At 37.1% G+C, this 19885-nt stretch overlaps 1 protein-coding gene and 2 long non-coding RNA genes across 6 annotated transcripts; 1 reads left to right on the top strand and 2 right to left on the bottom strand.

Moving 5' to 3' along the window:
• Positions 6346-18984, bottom strand: LOC105163385 (histone H1). Of its 2 annotated transcripts, none has more exons than XM_011081702.2 (3): positions 18649-18984; positions 18295-18573; positions 6346-6929 (listed from the first exon to the last, which is right to left on the bottom strand). In XM_011081702.2, exons 1-3 carry the CDS (start codon positions 18844-18846, stop codon positions 6510-6512), a joined length of 897 nt encoding a protein of 298 aa, XP_011080004.1. In that variant the 5' UTR covers positions 18847-18984; the 3' UTR covers positions 6346-6509. The 2 variants fall into 2 exon arrangements, with proteins under 2 accessions (XP_011080004.1, XP_020550326.1); XM_020694667.1 differs by having other exon boundaries at positions 6372-6669; positions 18035-18573.
• LOC110012139 lies at positions 6718-7160 on the top strand. The gene is made up of 2 exons (XR_002287276.1): positions 6718-6856; positions 6937-7160. It is a non-coding gene; the product is annotated as an uncharacterized LOC110012139 (long non-coding RNA).
• Positions 11302-17966, bottom strand: LOC105163384. 3 transcript variants are annotated; one of them, XR_002287277.1, is made up of 4 exons: positions 17384-17966; positions 16265-16479; positions 12640-13555; positions 11302-12390 (listed from the first exon to the last, which is right to left on the bottom strand). It is a non-coding gene; the product is annotated as an uncharacterized LOC105163384 (long non-coding RNA). The 3 variants fall into 3 exon arrangements; XR_847917.2 differs by lacking the exon at positions 11302-12390 and having other exon boundaries at positions 12412-12774; positions 12869-13555; XR_847916.2 differs by lacking the exon at positions 11302-12390 and having other exon boundaries at positions 12412-13555.

Raw genomic sequence — 19885 nt, 5'->3', positions numbered from 1 at the left:
TTCTTACATGCAACTAGACATGAGAGGTGAAAAATATTTTGACGGGCTCTCATATACTCAGCAGCAAAACCCCTGGATTTAACTTCACTAGTTTTATATGTGACGAAGAGAGGTTACAAACTCCAAGGGTTATTTGAAGTAGAAATCATAATAGGCAGTGAAACTAATGTTCCATAAGTGCCAGACTGTTAATAATCAACAAACAATAACTAAAACAAAAACTACAGCAACATTCTGAAAGTCATTGTTACTATATTGAACCTAATGAGATATGATTGACAAGTATTAGGTCACATAAATTGAATAGCTACCCTAGAGTACACATCACGAGAAAGTCACATCAATGAAGCAAAGGCAGTTGATTAAAGATGTTCAGATAGGATAGCATAGTTACCCAATGTAGCAGAGTATATTGTAACACTCAGATTTCTGAAATTACTCTGTCGACAAACCAATTTTTTCTTATTTTTGCACAAAATAATCAATTTATAGAGTAAATACATTCCAATTCCTAATAATACAGTTGAGAACTGACCTTAAGCTCTGTTTCAGGCTTCTTTACTTCAATAATCAATATGGGGCTTATTTCCTCAATCTTCACATATATAAGTTACATTGATGTAGCCACTGGTTGCATAAATATTATCTTTGCTTTGTACCCATTCAACCTGCTGATAATACCACCTACATAAGAGGGCCTTCTAGAAAGGACTCCTAAAAGGATGGAGAATCCGCCCCCTAGAGAGGTTTAAACAGGGGAAAAAATTCCATACAAGAATCAAAGTTGATGTCTACCTCTTATGAGCAAGCACCAGCACCTGATGTATAACCAAGATGATTATCTCACAGTCAAAAAATCAAAAGGTGCAATAAAACCATATATAAAATAATGTTAAGGACATCTAAAAACCATGTAGTTCCAATTTATTTATCTTTCCCAAAATTTTGGTTGTCAGTCAGAACTGTTGAGGTCATAGATGTTAAGATACTTGACCTTTTGATATTTTTTATCTTATTAAACCATAGGTCTTGAACCAAGTTTAGTTCATGCACAAAGCAGATACCTGAGGAGGATGTCCAAGGGTATCCATGTAAATGTTGAATGAGAGGTAAATTGGAAATTTATGTAAATTTTTTTTGTTGAAGTAATGGAAGAGGAGTATAGTTGCAAAGGGAAACTTCTTGAAGGGAGTGCAAGTGTAATTTATAAAGTTTTTTAAGGAGAGTTCAATTTCGCATTTTCAAAGAAAGTCTAAGTGTAATTAAACCTATTTTAAAAATTTATTAAACCATAGTTCTTGAACCAAGTTTAGTTCATCAATGATGCACATGTCCAAGGAGGCTGCATGGATATGATGTCACATTCCCTAAACCAACATTAGGTGTTCATTTGCATGCACAAAACCAAATTAGAAACTGAACTTCGAATTTCATCTTCCTGGAGATTATGATAACCGAGCAGAGACTTCACAATCTCAAACAAGTTAAAATAGCACACAAGGAGGAGAAAGATAAGGCATAGTCACACTGTCTTCCCATAGTTTAATGTAATTACATGTACCCCTGTGGTTTAGGAAATTACATCTAGTATCCCTGACGTTTGTTTCCATCTAACAGATAGATCTATCCGTTAATAAAATTCACAGAAATTGCTGACATTAGCAAAAACGATGAAACTCCGATTGATATATTAGAGACTCACTGTAGATCAAACAAATCTTGACACACTAATGCACATTAGGAGGTACTTGTAATTAAATTAATTATTAAGGTATAAGGGTCATTTGGTCAAAAAAAAATTTATTCGAAGTACAATAAGTCAATGGGGGGGGTAAATATAGATTTTGATTCAACTTCTTTTCTTGATGCCAGCAAATTCCGTGAATTCTACTACCAGATTAATCTATTTGTTGGACACAAACAAACGTCAGAGGTACTAGGTATAATTTCCTAAACTACAAGAGGTCTACGTGAAATTACACCAAACTTGAGGAGAGGGCGGTGTAATTATCCCAAAAGATAACTAACAATCTCAGGAGAGAATGGACGTTAACTTCCAACCTAGACTCAAAAGTTTCAAACAACTGAAAGAAGCCTTTAAGAAAGGGAAAGAATAGAAGAATAAACAATCTGTAGATCAACCTGAGCTATGCTGGAAAATGTACTTATCCTAGAGTGCTACTCTTGCATCTAGTAGCTGTGTTTAACAAATTATGGACACCTAAATCACAAAGTTGCTCAAAAAATGCATAAATCTTTTCAAATGATGTGAAAAGCATATGTAACCAATTTCCACTTTTAACTTCATGCTATCCGAACAGCAGCTCGAAGTGAGAGGACATCCTTTGGCAAATAGGTAATACAATTACATATAAAGTGTCATACAAATTTTCTAAGAGAGAAACCTCCGAGTTATAAGCCACTGGCTATTTGCTGAAACGTGCCAATTTGCTTCAACTGGATTGATTTTCTACTCTAGTCAACAGAACAACAGCATTTACATTCATGACAAACTTGCAGAAAGTGTTCCATCCGACTGAGGATGGTTACAAGAGATACATCTCGGAGGGGATTTAACTGGATATATCATTGTTTCCACAAAAATTCTCATAAAAACAGGAAATATACTATGCTTGTTTTTAGCTATCGATCTTCATATAAGAATCAGCTCCCTATTTACAAGTCCTTCACTATGTGTAGACCCCTAAAACATGTCGAATTAGTTAAAGAAGTATTTGATGATTTTTCTATGTTTGATTAAAAAGCAACTCATGCGTACACCAGAAACGGATATTACTGATGAAGCATCACTTGGTAGTAAATCCAACAGAGACACAAGACCATAAATGCGTGCAAAGGGAAGAGTTTCACATATATTTTTCATGAATGAAACAAAGAAAAGAAGCCTGGCTGTGATCAACTTACCTGAGGTGGATTTCCCTTGTTTCTCTTCTAAAAGCAAAACACAATGGAAAGTGTGTGTGTGTGTGTGTGTCGTGAGAGAGATGGAAAGTTTGGATATTGTAAGAGAACATCATATAATGTCAGCCTAGGTTAGCAAACCTCACAGGAATCGACTGAAGAAAATGTAGCCAAGAAAGACAAGAATAAACAACAGGAAAAAGCTGTGGGGAGATATTTACAATACATTCTTGACATGATGCGCCAAAATAATGTTATTTGGATTTCTGGCGCATATCTATCAGGACAGCTGAAGATCCTTCGACATATAAAAGGTCAGGCTACACAAGTACCAGAAAATATAAAAGGAAGGCTAGCAGCTCAAGGTGCCATAACATGAACAAAAATAAAAGAATGAACTTTGTACCGTTCCTTTAATCTGTATCCTGCCAACATTGCTAAATATGGAATGGATTCTGGACTGTATTTTGAGATGCAGTTTTCATCTGCATTTGCAAATAAGAGTCCAGTTATTATGAGTCCGAACACATTGAGAAAATCAACAGAATTGGTTTACGATGGCTATTGAGATGAAAATTTCAAGCAGAAGAATGAGTTTAGTGAACCTTTTATGCACAAGACTAGAATGTTTACAAGTGACTTTTATCCACGTCTCATGTAGCAGGTCAAGTCTCAATGAGACACATGAGGCTATTTCAAATTTAATCCCTCACTATATGGGATTTTAATTTTGACCCCTACTTCCATTAAACTGGCGGAGTTAGCCCAAAAACGTTACTATTTCAGGTCCTTCTCAGACTCTCATTAAGAGTTAATGGCAAAACACAAGTGCACCTCACATGTTCATTAATAGCTGAAAATGGAGAGAAAAAGAGCACATGTTGTTGCGTACTGCAAGAAAGGAGGGAAAAGAAAAGAAGAAAAGAATCCTAATTTCCTCCATTTCTCTCTGATTTGCTCTCTGTTTTCTCATGCAAAAGGAAAGAAGGCATAAACCTTCAAAATCTTGCAACCAAAGCCGAAGGAAAAGAGAGTATTACAGCCTTCAAATGTCTAAAGTTACAAGTGTAAAATTCTTCTATGGGAAGCTACAAGGCTTCAGACGTAAAGACAAGTGTAAATTGCTTGTCTCCGAGTCTGAAGCCTCACAGCTCTCCCACATAAGCAATTTACACTTGTCACAGAGCGAATCATAGAGAAGTGGAGGAAATGCGGGAATCTAGCCATTCTTTTCCCTCAAGTTCTGCATCACATGAGAAACATGTGCTTTTTTTCCCTCCATTTTCAAATGTCAACACACATGTGAGGTGCATGAGTGTTCTGCCGTTAACTCTGGACGGCGGAGTGTGAAAGGTCGTGAATGGCACTGTTTTTGGGCTAACTCCTTCATTTTTAATGAAAGGAGAGGCCAAAATTAAAATCCCGTAAAGTAAGGGATTAAATTGAAATGGTCCCAATCTTGTGAGACCAAGTTTGGAATTTCCCGACACATGATAACAAGGATTATTTATTTTAGACATGTCATTCAGTGAGCTCAGACTAAACATGGAAATACAGTTAGAACACCAGAGGAAAGGAAGATCACCAGATAATTACAGAAACTTGTCTGTTCAAAATCCAAGAAATGCTTATTGGGTAATCACGTGCCGAAAAATAACATCGAACACTTTCCTAGTCCAGAGAAAGTGGTAAGCATTTACATGATACTAAAGTAAGGTAAGTTAGTGATGATTAAACACCAAAAGATGCCTAAATATTCTAGAAGATAAGAGCATTTTGGAGGAAAAAAGAACATCAAACTCTTTCCAAGTCTCGAGGATGCTGTAAGCATTAGCATGATACTAATGTAAGGCAAGTTCAAGATGATTGAACACCAAACGATGTCAAAATATACTGAATGATGTGAGATTTTGAATCATTATACTCCCAGTACCATCAATTGTGAGCCCGTAAATCATCTTCAGAATGCAGTCATCATGTTCCTCCAAATTTTGTGAACCACTAGTAGTCCAGGCACCAATAAACATTGCGCCATCACTTACTAGGGAGAATCTACAAAAATTGGATTTACCCTGCATTAACAAGAGTCAGGCCATCTTATTCAGCAGACAGTCAAGTAACTCAAAACGTGTTAGGAAAAAGATCTAGAAAGAAAACATGAAGTTTGTCAAGAATCTACAATGTAGATATTTAATAGTTCAATTTCATGCGTCCACGTCATAATTGTTACAGTAAACACTACCTAAGTACTACCACATATATGTCAAACTTTCTAAAATTGATTGACCAGATGCATTCAAGATCTTATCATCAATTTCAGCTGTTTTGGCTGCAACGTGTTACATTATTTTAGGCTCAGTTATATTTTCTTTGATTTATAACGGTATTATTGTCATCTTTAGCTTTAGCTGTATTATCATTAATCTTACAAGTACTGTTGCTTTTTCTAAGCTTTTAGCTGTCTTGTCATTAATTTCAGCAGTATAGCCATCTTTCTCAGGCTTTTACCATTATAGTCGTTAATTATAACAGTATTACCGTCATTTTTATGGGTAAACCTGCATTGTCATAAATAGTTTATATAGCCAAAGCACATTACCTTAAGAGATACATCTATGAATGCTGAGACTCTAGCAGCAGGTTCCAGTAACAGTTCATAATAGCACAATCCAGCAATTAACCTATTACTTATTCCAAATTGCCATATGAAATATCACCAGTAAACAGAACAGGAGTTGCAAAGTGGATTCCAGAACTCCAAAAAACTAAAATAAAATAAAAGAATACAAACAAATTCCCAGTACAATTTGAAAATTCACAATGGCTTGAGTTATAGGTTGCCCTCAAACTGTCTCTATTATTTTTACACTTGACGAATTGTGCAATCTCTTTAAAACGAGGCACTCATCAAGGGCTCAAAATATAATCCAGCAAATAAAATGTACAACCATTACATGTTCCAGTTTTTGCTATGGCAATAACCAAAAAGTGCGGAGTTTACCCATAAGCTGACGTGCAATGCCTTGCGTATAAAGCTCGTATCCCATACTTCATCCTACCGAGAACTTCATCTCACGCAACCGGCTCATGCTTGCAACGTGAATATGACGCGTCCTGCATTACGACCCCGGGTGCGTGCACCGTCTGCCCACTCTGCTGAGCAAAACTAACGTGCAACGCCGGCCACGGGTAAACCCTAGCGCAGATGTTACTAGAGGAACATCATAACAAACAATCAATCAGCTTTAATACGCAGGAATGGCGAATTAGGGAAACGAACAATGCAAAAGTAGACGAGTGAAGGTTCCGAGAAACTCTACTGAATTCATTTCAGAAATAGATTTGAACATATTGTACAACCATGCACTGCTCCAAATCCCTAAAGACAGAAAATCAAAGAAGAAAACCCCCAAAAATATGTAGGAAAGGTGAAAAAAAGAGAAAAGAAGAAAGAAAAAGAATCCGATTCTATCATACTTTGTGGGCATTAAAAGCGAATACAGTCTACACCCATAAAAGACCCATCCTTAATTTACAATTCTATCCCTACAAACAAACATCATTCCCCAAAAAAACCCCTCTCATCACTACTTCCTCCCCTTCTTCGCCCCAGCCTTCTTCGCCGGAGACTTAACCGTTTTTGGCTTAACGCTCTTCGCCGCAGGCTTCTTGGCGGGTGTCGCCTTCTTCGTCGCGGGAGCTTTCTTTGCCGCCGCCGTCGCCGCCGCCTTCCTTGCTGGAGTTGACCTCGTCGACGTCTTTGCTGCTTTAGCTGGCGGTTTCTTCTCTGCCTTTGGCTTTTCTGGAGCCTTCCTCTTCGGCGCCGCCTTGGCCTTAGCAGGAGCCACAGCCTTTGCCTTAGCAGCCGGCTTAGTTTTGGCAGCTGGCTTCGCCTTCGCCGCGGGCTTAGGTTTCGCAGCGGCGGACGCCTTAGGTTTAGCGGCGGCCGCCTTAGCTTTCGGCTTGGCTTTTGAGACGGTTGCCTTCTTATCCTTGCTAACAGCAGCCTTTTAGGTTTTGCAGCTGCCGCTTTAGGCTTCGGCTTGGCTTTTGAAACGGTTGCCTTCTTATCCTTGCTAGCAGCAGCCTTGGGCTTCGCCTTCGGCTTCGCCGCAGGAACCGACTTCTTCTTAGCCGGCGAAGCAACTGCAACAGCAGGCTTGGAAGACCGAGCAGATGGCAGCTTGAACGAACTCTTGACCTTGACAAGCTTACCATTGGCGACCAGCTTCTTCAACTGAACAAGCAAAAGCTTCCTGAAATTGGGTGGCAGATTCTTCTGTTTATCCTCAATGAACTTCGTAATCGCGTACTGACTCGATCCGGTCCTATCCTTCAGAGTAACGATCGCCTCCTGAATCATCTGCATGCACACAAAAAATTCAGACCACATTGAAGAAAATCAGAACCCAATTAACGAGAATTGGATCATACAACTACCTCGAAGTAAGGAGGGTGAGTAGGTGCATTCCTCTTTCTGGGCGCAGGAACCTTTTTCGTCTTGGGTTCTTTGGGAGCGGCGGCTTTCTTGGTTTTGGTGGCTTTAGGCGGAGGATTTTCTTCCTTGGCAGGCTCCTCGGTGACCGGCTGCTCTGCCTCAGGCTCAGTGACGAGAACTGGCTCTTCAGTTGTGGCCATGGAGAATTCTTTCCAAGAACTAGGTTAGGGCTAGGGTTTGGAACTTGAGGAAACTGGACTATAGATCTATGCACTGAAACGATAGAGTCCAATTATCATCTGTTGGTTTGGAGTGAGTCTGAGAGAGAAAGTTGGGCGAATTTAAATAGTGAGCGTCCGGGGGCTCATATCCAGAAGATGGAAGCTGATTGGTGGAAAGTCTATTGACGCGGATCGCGGCTGTGGAGAAATTTTGAATTTGGACCGTGCGATGGAATTTAATCTACGTTGTGCACGCTTGATGAGTAGGATTTGGATTGGAACGCATCAAACTTGGCTGTTTTGGGGGCCTAAGGTGTGCTTTTGTGCTTGATTGATTTGGGAATAACTTGATCTAGACTTTGTATATTGTGATGAGGTTTTCTTCATTTTGTAGGAGATTTCGTAAGCTTTTCGGAGAATGTTTGTTTAAGTAGCGTCGGTTAATGGTTTGAGAAATATTGAGCTCGGAATGTGAAGTGGTCAAGACGAGGGTTTCCACGGAGCGTGCTGCGATTTTAGAGCATTATGCACAAATGCTTGAAACGAAATGGCATTTTCAAGATTTGATGACGTACTAGGTTAATTCATGAGATTATAGAATCAAGAATCGTAGAAATCGGGTGGGATTTGACTACAAAAATGTTTGTTTGAAGTGCAATGAAGATGAACACGTTCTTAGCATTGTTCTAATAATAGTTAAAGCTCATGTAGCAAAGTTTTTCAGAAAAATCAATTTCTTGTAAAAGTTTCTCATTGTAAAATGTTGTTTATTATCAACTATTATGATAGTGTACAACATTGTTGCCAATACAATGTAAAGAGCTAACGTGGTGGTCTTTTTTCCCCGGTGCATGACGGATTTTACTTGCATGACTTTTGTAACATAAAATGAAGTTATAAATTACTAATATTGACACATGTTATCTTTCAATAATGATTCGAAATATCTAACAACGAATTATCTATTATAACGATCTTTATCCGTACTGATCGGCGTGAAAAGTACAATAAGGTTTGTTAATATAGGAAGTCATTTATACCTGATATGGTATAATAGACTTAAAAGTTACAAATTTACTCGATAAAAATTGCAATAAGTTTAATTTAATTATTTGTGAGGACTTACTTTACACATCATCTTCATTTGCTATAACTTTTAAAAAAAAAAAAACCATTCCATTTTATTTCATAAATGGCAAGTTTTTTGGATGTATTTATCTTTATTATATTTACTTTGCAAAATTTATTTACTTTCATGAATCAATGCTCCATGGACATGTGTAAATGTCAAAGTTATACAACTCATTGCGATTAATGAGGCATTCTCGATTCTTGGTAAGTATCGTCTTTTACATATAAATTCAGTATTTTATAAGTTTTTACTTGGTAATATTTTAAAAATGATAAGGCAACAAACTCATATTAAATCTGCACACTCTGCTCTCATTAAATCACTATAATTACCAAATTAAACCACTCGAGAACTTTCCTAAATTGTAAAAGCATGAATTTAGTCTAATCAATGGACTAAATCAACTTCACAAGAATGTATCTTGTTAAGAAAATTGTACATTGATTTTATTTGCTAACACACACAAAATATAAAAGTATTTAACAAGTATAAAAAGAACTCATATACTATTTCCCAAAGTATTATTTTTGTACATTCTTTGAAGTTTTGAACACATTATGTTTGCCAAAAAATTGGATATAAATTGCACATGTTGTTAAAAGATAAAACAATATAATAAACAAACATACAACCAAGACAAATGAATTTCACATTAATAAGTGGTTGCCAATTATAATTATATTGGACTTCAGGCATAAATATTTATAAATTATGGAAATAAAAACTTCACTGTTCAAAATTAAGTATCACAAAATTCATTGTCCCGATGGAATTTGCCTCTAGCCCGTACCTCCAATTCTAGAAACTAAATAAACTTTGCCGTTATGTCATACAAAACAACAAAATTAAATGGGATATAGCTACTCAAACTTTTCTTAGAGACGATGAAGATCAATGCTTTAAAAACTATTTTGTATTAATACGTGTATGAGTGCCAAAATTGCAGACCATTGTGATCAATTTAACATACGAGGCAAAAACAATATTGTCTTTATAAATTTGAGGAACAATATGAATTATGTTGTCTTATGGAAGAACAGGCAAGTTATCTTCCCGGCCTTGAATTAACTTGAAAAAGAGCAACATTTGAAATCGAAAATCATTCTTAGGTTCTGGTGGAATTCTTTTTCTAACAACATGTTGTGCATTTTGCACTACATGAAACAATTGAACAAAATATTGTCTTATCTTTGACACTTGCAATCTCATCTTATTTCCATGTTAATTACTACGGAACACATTGTTCATTGTCATGATTTTTCCTCCATTGTAAGTTTAGGTTATCATTGTTTCATCAACATTGAAAATGTTACGATAATCAAACATCATTTCCTCACGCCCTTATGTTTATGCTTTGTTCTTTTGCAACTATATAATTATTCACTACAACAACTACGAAGAAAAAAGAATATAAATAAAACCAAATTCAGTAAAGTACACCTAGAAATAGTGCATGTTTTATTTAATAATTAACATAATTTTGTTGCAAAAAGCATCATACTTATTTAATGGGTTAAATACAATTTACCCCCTGTGTTAATAGAGACGAGCAATTTACTCCCATATAAAAAATAAAATAGCAATTTACTTCTCTGTGTTATCAGAATAGAGCAATTTACCCTCCCCCAATGTGTTTTGTGAATCGCATGCCCCCTTTCTTATTTTTTTAAATTTAAAATTTTAAACAGCATTTATGTCCTTATTTGATAATCCTTAGATTTGATCAATCTACGGTCCAAATTTATGGTTCCCTCAATATTATAAATTAATAATTCCATAAAAAAAAGAACAACTTAGTAAAATATAATTCTATTATTGTTTGCTTCTCTTTAAAACTTAAATCTAGCCATATTTCATCTCTAACTTTTCTTACTGCATTCAAGAGCTCTGGTGTTTATTATCATACTGCAACAAAAAACTGCGAATCCTTGTTGCGGCTATGAGTGGTTTCTTATGCGTAATTGGTCGCAAAGGCATGCTATCATTTTCAATTTCATCCTCAATATGTTTTATTCATGATGAATAATGTAAGTTCGTTAAATCATAAAAAATCTCTTTAAATTAATAAAATTACGTGATCCGATATTAATAATTTATAAAAGTTTTCCTGTATGCGTATTGTTTTTATGTAAAAATTGTCGTTTTATTGTATGGTAAATTCAAGAAGTCTTCTTATTTCTAAATATAAAAAATGTAACATTATGCACTTGTATTATCAGTTTGTTGCATGCATGCAAGTCGATATTATTGCTTTATTTATACTTTAGAATAGATTAATCCGACTTATTTACTTAAATATTATAAAAATTTATAATAAAAATATTATTTTTTTAAAATTATAATATTTTTATTACAGGCCGTGGACTTGAAGATTCTTTTTTTTAAGGTTGTCCACGACTCAAGTTTTTTTATAAATATTATATAAATTATTATATGTTACAATTATTTAATTATAAATTCAAATATTTTTCTAATTATAGTCAACATTAAAAATTTATTAATTAAAAAAAATTATCAATTGTTACAAATATTACAATAATTATAACTATTAAAAATGTCTGCCCGTTCCACAATTATGTCGGTGGCCTTGGCGCCGGCATCTTCTTATTTCATCACCCACATCTTGTGTTGACTCATTTTGTCCATCATTATCATCATCACCGGCATTAATGTGTAACCAACTTAATGATGTTGCAGAACTAGACTCTATATAATCCCGATACACATTAAATTATGGAATTAGAATTGATGAAATGTTATATCCAAGTGCATATGATTGATTAATGCCAAGATCAAGGTCAGGATCGTGTAAAAATAAGCTTCTGCAATGTCTTGACATATATAGAGCTGATTCAAACCAATTATCTTGTGGCGGTTGAGGCACGTAGGAATCTTGAGGTGTATACGCTGTAGAAGGACCAATTATATCCACCTCAACAGTATCACGTTCAACTAAATCAATAGACATTCGATTACAACTTCTTCTTTGCTTGTGGGGCATGCCAGGGGCATTCTCAGATGTCGTTGCATTTTGTTGAATCTGATTGATGAACTCAACAAAATTTTGAAATGTTTTCTCAAATCAGTACAATGTACCCTTCCGTATCCTATGGTCTAGGTTGACAACTTAATTGGAGGGATTAAAGCTATTCAGACTTAAGAATGTAGAAAATAATAAGTTTTAATGTGAAAGAAAACGTGTTTGAAATAAAGTATATTTTATTAGATAACATACCACAATTTACAATGTAGGTGCATATCCAGATTGATACCCGTTTCCCACACGCCTGTTAGTAGACGACAACAGAAATGACGTGTTATATTGTTGTACTATTCCCATATCCACATTCGGTATCTCTTCCGTATGAAAATAGGTGATGTTTGCACAACCGTATTATATCGTCTGTGCCAACTAATGACATACTGCATGAAGTGTAGGTTTCCAATCTAGGCTAGTAAGCAATTTATAGAAGATCTGATGCAAGCTCATATTCCGAGTATCTGGCAATTCTGAAATATTTTGTCTCATTCCGAATTGGCGAAGACCCGTTTTAGATTATGCATTTCTGCAATTGCATAAAATATCAGAGGACATGTTGATATCCACAGTCAGGGTTAAAATCAGTTGCGCAGGCCATAATCCGATTTAAATCCATGCCATAAAGTTGACAAATAAACTGCAATAAATGCAATGATTTAAATTAATGTGGATATAATATTTGTATAAATGTACATAATGTTGTAAATATCAAATATCTGATGAGTCTGCATTTCATTTAGTATTATCTATTATGACCCGAAAAGTTTTTCATACTGTCCGAAAAAAATCGTACTCACAGTTCCGTATTGCACCATATAATGCTATTAAGAGCTCAATATTCCACACCAAATTCGGAGCAAAATAGAAAAGATTGGAACATTCATACCAAAATTCGCAAGAAAGGGAGTACATCCAATTCTCCAATGTAACAGGAAAGTTCTCTTTCTCCTCCTCCCATAACTGAGACATGCAGAGAGGTAAATTCTCCACTTCATCAATGTTGCACTAAACAACATTTTTCCTGTGAAAAAGCATGACATAATCATTTACATGAATAATCTATGACTCTATTATCTTCTTTCACCAGATTATATCAATGCCAACACCAAACTCACATATACGCAGATCCTTGTAGCGTTATTAGTCATGGCAGCGGCAACGCATTATCTCCTCAAGAAAATTCGAGATCAATGGATCATTACCGATATAAAAGTTGCGACTGACCAAGTCTTGAGCATTGAAAGGTTCTCTCACTATGTAGGTAATTGTATACGTAATTGAATCCTTTGTATACGGTCAACAAAAACCAACTAGAAGAAAATTGCATCTTACACACCTTACATGGATGTCTAGACATGGACATCATTTAGATCCTTAACAGTGTGTCCTGTGTTTCTGCATGTACACGAGCAGCCAGACATTTGGGGTTTGGTGATAGAAGAGAATGCCCAAATCTCTGCAAGTTGGCTTCTGATTACATTGGACAAGCTGAGGGTCTGAAGACAACATGTACGCTTATTTTGCGAATGAACCAGCTTGTAATTCCCTATTCATCAAGCTGGTGGAAGGGCTGGAGAGACGTAGCCTCGGTTACTCTGCATTTCACTGGAGACATGCTTCGTATATGCTCAGTCAGGCATGTCTTTAAGTTCTCATCGACCTCTATTTTGATCCAAACAAGAAAATGTACTTCTTACGAAATATTAACATTCTTCCAACAAGTACATTCAGGAGCTGGGTGCTGAAAGCGAGCCGAAAAGAAGCTTAAGCACATTATCATGGCAGCAAAGAGGTAAGTTGCCCTGTCATGGAAATGAAAAGAACATCAGGCATCCCAGATGGTTATAAACTTAGTGCAATAACAAGTTTCAGACATCCAAATAGAACAGTTTTCAGTAACAGAGAAGACCATACAGAATAGAGTTGGTTGGTGTTGTTTGTGATGTAGCAGTTATTAGAGGAATAAGGTATGTGAAACATATAGCACTAGTCAATGGCGAGAAGATATTCAGGCACATGGGAAAAAGACTGGAAAATTTTTTTAGGCAACCTACCAAAGGTTCAGATTTAAACAATTATCAATTTAACTTTAGTTCACGAAGCTCAACTTTCTGAAAATTAGCCAGCAATTTTCCTTTATTTCCAAAGTGTACCAGGAAGCAAGTAATTACTTCAAAAATATGTGTCCTACATTTTTATTTGGAAAAGATATGGATATATCATTCATGTCTTGGAAAGATAAAAATCTCCGAAGCTAACAATCTGTCTTTGTTTCTACCGCAGGAAAGCTATAAGGGTCAACTCGCAGCTAAAATCACATAAGAGGTTTGCAGATGCATTTACAACATACTGCCAATTAGTTGGCAATGCTCGACAAACAATGCATATATCTTTCCGATAATGATGTGAAAAGCATATGTAACCAACATCCACTTAACTTCATGCTATCTAAACAGCAGCTCGCAGTGAGAAGGCATCCATTGGCAAATGCCAAATAGGTAATACAATTACAAAAAAAGTGTCATACAAATCTCTAAGAGAGAAACTTCAGAGTTATAAGCCACTGGCTATTTGCTGAAGCATGCCAATTTGCTCCAATTGGATTAATTTTCTACTCTAGTCAGCAGAACAACAGCATTTACATTCATGAAAAACTTGTAGAAAGTGTTCAATCTGACTGAGGATGGTTACAAGAGATATATTTTACATCCCGGAGGGGCTATAACTGGATATATCATTGTTTCCACAAAAGACATTCTCATAAAAACAGGAAATTTACTATGCTTGTTTTTAGCTATCAATCTTCGTACAAGAATCAGCTCCCCTATTTACAAGTCCTTTACTTGTGTAGACCCCTAAACATGACGAATTAGTTAAAGTATTGGATGATTTCTCTATGTTTGATTAAAAAGCAACACATGTGTACACTAGAAATGGATATAACTGATGAAGCATCACTTGGTAGTAAATCCAACAGAGACACAAGACATGAACAAAAATAAAAGAATGAACTCTGTGCTGTTGTATCTTGTCAAGATTGCTAAATACAGAATAGATTCTGAACCATATTTTGAGATGCAGTTTTCAACTGCATTTGCAAATAAGAAGTCCAGTTACTGTGTGTCTGAACATATTGAGAAAATCAACAGAATTGGTTTAAGATGGCAATTAAGATGAAAATTTCAAGCAGAAGAATGAGTTTAGTAGACCTTTATGCACTAGAATGTGTACAAGTGACTTTTGTCCATGTCTCACTTAGCAGGCAATCAAGTGTCAATCAGACACATGAGGCAAAATTGCAAACTTGGTCCAACAAGATTGGGCTATTTCAAATTTAATCCCTCGCTTTATGGGATTACAATTTTGACCCCTGGTTCCATTAAAAAAAGGCAGACTCAGCCCAAAATCATTGCAATTCAGGTTCTTCTCACCCTCCCGTTAAGAGTTAACGGCAAAACACAAGTGCACCTCACATGTTCGTTAACAGCTGAAAATGGAGGAAAAAAGGGCATGTATTGTTGTGTGCTGCAGAAAAGGAGTGAAAAGAAACTGCTTAAAAGGGAAAGAATCCCTAATTTCCTCCATTTCTCTCATATTTGTTCTGTGTGCTCAGGCAAAAGGAAAGAAGACACAAAACCTTCAAAAGCTTGCAACCAAAACCGAAACAAAATAGACTATTACAGCCTTCAAATGTCTAAAGTTGCAAGTGTAAATTCTTCCATGGAAAGCTGCGAGGCTTCGACGTAAAGACAAGTGTTAATTGCTTCTCCAAATCCAAAGCCTCACAACCATCCTATAGAAGCAATTTACACTTGTCTTTCCTTTTCCCTGAGCAAACAGGGAGCAAATTAGAAAGAAATGGAGGAAATGCGGGAATCTAGCCGTTCTTTTACCTCATTTTCTGCAGCACGTGAGCAACATGTGCTTTTTTCCCCTCCATTTTCAGTTGTCAACAGACACATGAGGTGCATGAGTGTTTTGCGGTTAACTCTCAATGGCAGAGTGTAAAAACTATCTGAGTTGCAATGTTTTTGGGCTAACTCCTTCATTTTCAATGGAAGGAGAGGCCAAAATTAAAATCCCGTAAAGTAAGGGATTAAACTGAAATGGTACCAATCTTGTGAGACCAAGTTTGCAATTTCGCCAAACACATGATAACAAGGACTACTTGTTTTAGACATGTCATTCAGTGAGCTCAAACTAAACATGAAAATAATTCCAGAAGAAGATTGCCAGATAATTAGAGAAATTTGTCTGTTGAAAATCCTAGAAATGCTTAGCTGGTAATCACATGCCGAGACATAAAACATGAACATTTTGAAGGAAAGGAGAACATCGAACTCTTTCCTAGTCCAGAGAAGGTCATAAGCATTTACATGATACTAAAGTAAGACAAGTTACCGATGGATTGAACACCAAAAGACGCCTAAATATCATAGAAGATATGAACATTTTGGAGGAAAAAAGAACATCAAACTCTTTCCTAGTCCTGAGAAGGTTGTAAGCATTACCATGATACTAAAGTAAGGCAAGTCAGCGATGATTGAACACCAAAGGGTGTCAAGTATACTGGATGATACTCCCAGTGCCATCAATTGTGAGCCCGTAAACCAACTTCAGAATGCAGTCATCATGTTTCTCCAAATTTTATGAACCAACTAGTATTTCAGGAACCATAAATATTGCTCCATCACTTACTAGGGAGAATCCAAAAAGAAGGTTTACCCTGCATTCACAAGGGTCAGACCATCTCATTCAGCAGAGAGTCAAGTAACTCAAAACATGTTAGGCAAAAGATCTAGAAAGAGAGCATGAAGTTTCTCAAGAGTCTACAGTGTAGATATTTAAAAGTTCAATCTCATGCGTCCACAAGTCATAATTGTTACAGTAAAGTACTACCACATATATGTCGAACTTTCTAAATTGATGCACTAGATGAAATAAAGATCTTATCATCAATTTCAGCCGTTTCGGCATGCAACGTGTTACATTAATCTTAGGCTGTCAGTTATATTTTCGTTAATTTTTAACTGCATTATCGTTATCTTTAGCTTTTAGCTGTATCCTCATTAATCTTACCAGTATTATTGCTTTTTCTAAACTTTTAGCTGTCTTGTCATTAATTGAAACGGTATTACAGTCTTTCTCAGGTTTTTACCGTTATAGTCGTTGATTATGACAGTATTTCCGTCATTTTTAGGGGTTCACCTTTATTGTCATTAATAGTTTACATAGGCGCAGAACATTTACTTAGGAGCCACATCTATCAATGCTGAGACTCTAGCAGCAGGTTCCAGTAAGTTCATAATAGCACAATCCGGCAATTAACCTATTACGCGTTCCAAATTGCCATATGAAATATCACCAGAACAAAGAGTTGCAAAGTGGCTTCTAGAACTCCAAAAAACTAAAATAAAAGAATACAAAGAAATTCCCAGTACATTCTGAAAACCACAATGGCATGAGTTATAGGTTGCCATCAAACTCTACATATAATGACACTTGACCAATTGTTCAATCTCTCTAAAACCAGGCACTCATCAAGGGCTCAAAATATAAGCAAATATAAAGTACAACCACTACATGTTCCAGTATTTGCTATGGCAGTAACAAAAAGGTGCGGAGTTTACCAATAAGCTCACGTACAATGCCTTGCATATAAAGGTCGTATCCCATACTTCATCCTACCAAGAACTTCATCTTACGCAACCGCCTCATGCCTGCAACGTGAATATGACGCGTCCTGTATTACGCCCCCGGGTGCGTGCACCGTCTGCCCACTCTGCTGAGCAAAACTAACATGCCAGCCATGGGTAAACCCTAGCGCATCTGTTACTAGCGAAACATCATAACAAAATCAATCAGCTTTATCACGAAGGAATGGCGAATTAGGGAAGTGAACATTGATAAAGTAGACAAGTGTGGGTTCCTAGAAACTCTACTGAATTCATTTCGGAAATAGATTTGAACATATGGTACAACCATGCACTGCTCTGAATCCCTAAAAACTGAAAAACTAAAGAAGAAAACCCCCAAAAATATGTAGGAAAGGTGAAAATGGAGAAAAGACAAAAGAAAAAGAATTCGATTCTATCATACTATGTGGGCATTAAAAGCGACTACAGTCTACACCCATAAAACACCCATCATTAATTTACAATTCTATCCCTACAAACAAACATCATTTCCCAAACTATCCCTCTCATCACTACTTCCTCCCCTTCCTCGTTGCAGCCTTCTTCGACGGAGATTTCACGGCCGCCTTCCTCGCTGGAGTTGACCTCGTCGACGTCTTTGCTGCTTTAGCTGGCGGTTTCTTCTCTGCCTTTGGCTTTTCTGGAGCCTTCCTCTTCGGCGCCGCCTTGGCCTTAGCAGGAGCCACAGCCTTTGCCTTAGCAGCCGGCTTAGTTTTGGCAGCTGGCTTCGCCTTCGCCGCGGGCTTAGGTTTCGCAGCGGCGGACGCCTTAGGTTTGGCGGCGGCCGCCTTAGCTTTCGGCTTGGCTTTTGAGACGGTTGCCTTCTTATCCTTGCTAACAGCAGCCTTGGGCTTCGGCTTCGGCTTCGCCGCAGGAACCGACTTCTTCTTAGCCGGCGAAGCAGCAGCAGCAGCTGCAGGTTTGGAAGAACGGGCAGATGGCAGCTTGAACGAACTCTTGACTTTGACAAGCTTACCATTGGCAACCAGCTTCTTCAACTGAACAAGCAAAAGCTTCCTGAAATTGGGTGGCAGATTCTTCTGCTTATCCTCAATAAACTTCGTAATGGCATATTGACTCGATCCCGTCCTATCCTTCAGAGTAACGATCGCCTCCTGAATCATCTGCATGCACACAAAATTCAGACCACATTGAAGAAAACCAGAACCCAATTAACGAGAATCGGATCGTACAACTACCTCGAAGTAAGGGGGGTGAGTAGGTGCATTCCTCTTTCTGGGCGCAGGGACCTTTTTCGTCTTGGGTTCTTTGGGAGCGGCGGCTTTCTTGGATTTGGTGGCTTTAGGCGGAGGATTTTCTTCCTTGGCAGGCTCCTCGGTGACCGGCTGCTCTGCCTCAGGCTCAGTGACGAGAACTGGCTCTTCAGTGGTGGCCATGGAGAATTCTTTTCAAGAACTAGGTTAGGGCTGGATTTGGGAATTTGAGGAAACTGGACTATAGATCTATGCAGTATGCACTGAAACGACAGAGTCCAATTATCATCTGTTGGTTTGGAGTGAGTCTGAGAGAGTGAGAGTTGCGCGGATTTAAATAGTGAGCGTCCGGGGGCTCATATCCAGAAGGTGGAAGCTGATTGGTGGAAAGTCTTTTGACGCGGATTGCGGCTAGGGAGAAATTTTGAATTTGGACCGTGCGATGGAATTTAATCTACGGTGTGCACGCTTGATGAGTAGGATTTGTATTGGAATGCATCAAACTTGGCTGTTTTGGGGACCTAAGGTGTGTTTTTGTGCTTGATTGATTTGGGAATAATTTGATCTAGACTTTGTATATTGTGGTGAGGTTCTCTTCATTTGGTAGGAAATTTCGTAAGCTTTTCAGAGAATGTTTGTTTAAGTGGCATCGATTAATGATTTGGGAGATATTGAGCTCGGAATGTGAAATGGTCAAGACAAGGGTTTCCACGGAGCGTGCTGTGATTTTAGAGCATTATCCGAAAATGCTTGTGACGAATTGGCAATTTCAAGATTTGATGATGTGCTAGACTAATTCATGATACCATAGAATCAATAATTATGGGAATCGGATGGGATTTGACTATGAAAATGTTTGTTTGAAGTACACTGAAGATGAACACGTTCTCAGCATTGTTCTAATAATAGTTAAAACCCATCTAACAAAGTTTTTCAGAAAAATAAATTTCTTGTAAACCTTTCTCACTGTACAATGTTGTTTACTATCAACTATCAAGATAGCATACAATAGTGTTGCCATCTTAATGCAAAGAGCAAACATGGTGTTCTTTTTTCATATTTTTCCGCATTACGCGATATATTTTCCTTGCATGGCTTTTTTAACACGCAACTAAATTATAAATCACTAAAATTGACACGTGTTATCTTTCATTAACGGTTTAAAAATATCAAACAACGGATTATCTAATATAACGATCTTCGTCCGGGTGGATGTGAGAAG

The sequence above is a fragment of the Sesamum indicum genome, linkage group LG6, assembly GCF_000512975.1.
Source record: "Sesamum indicum cultivar Zhongzhi No. 13 linkage group LG6, S_indicum_v1.0, whole genome shotgun sequence".
Classification (NCBI taxonomy): Eukaryota; Viridiplantae; Streptophyta; class Magnoliopsida; order Lamiales; family Pedaliaceae; genus Sesamum; species Sesamum indicum.
This window is presented reverse-complemented; position numbering and strand designations above follow the sequence as displayed.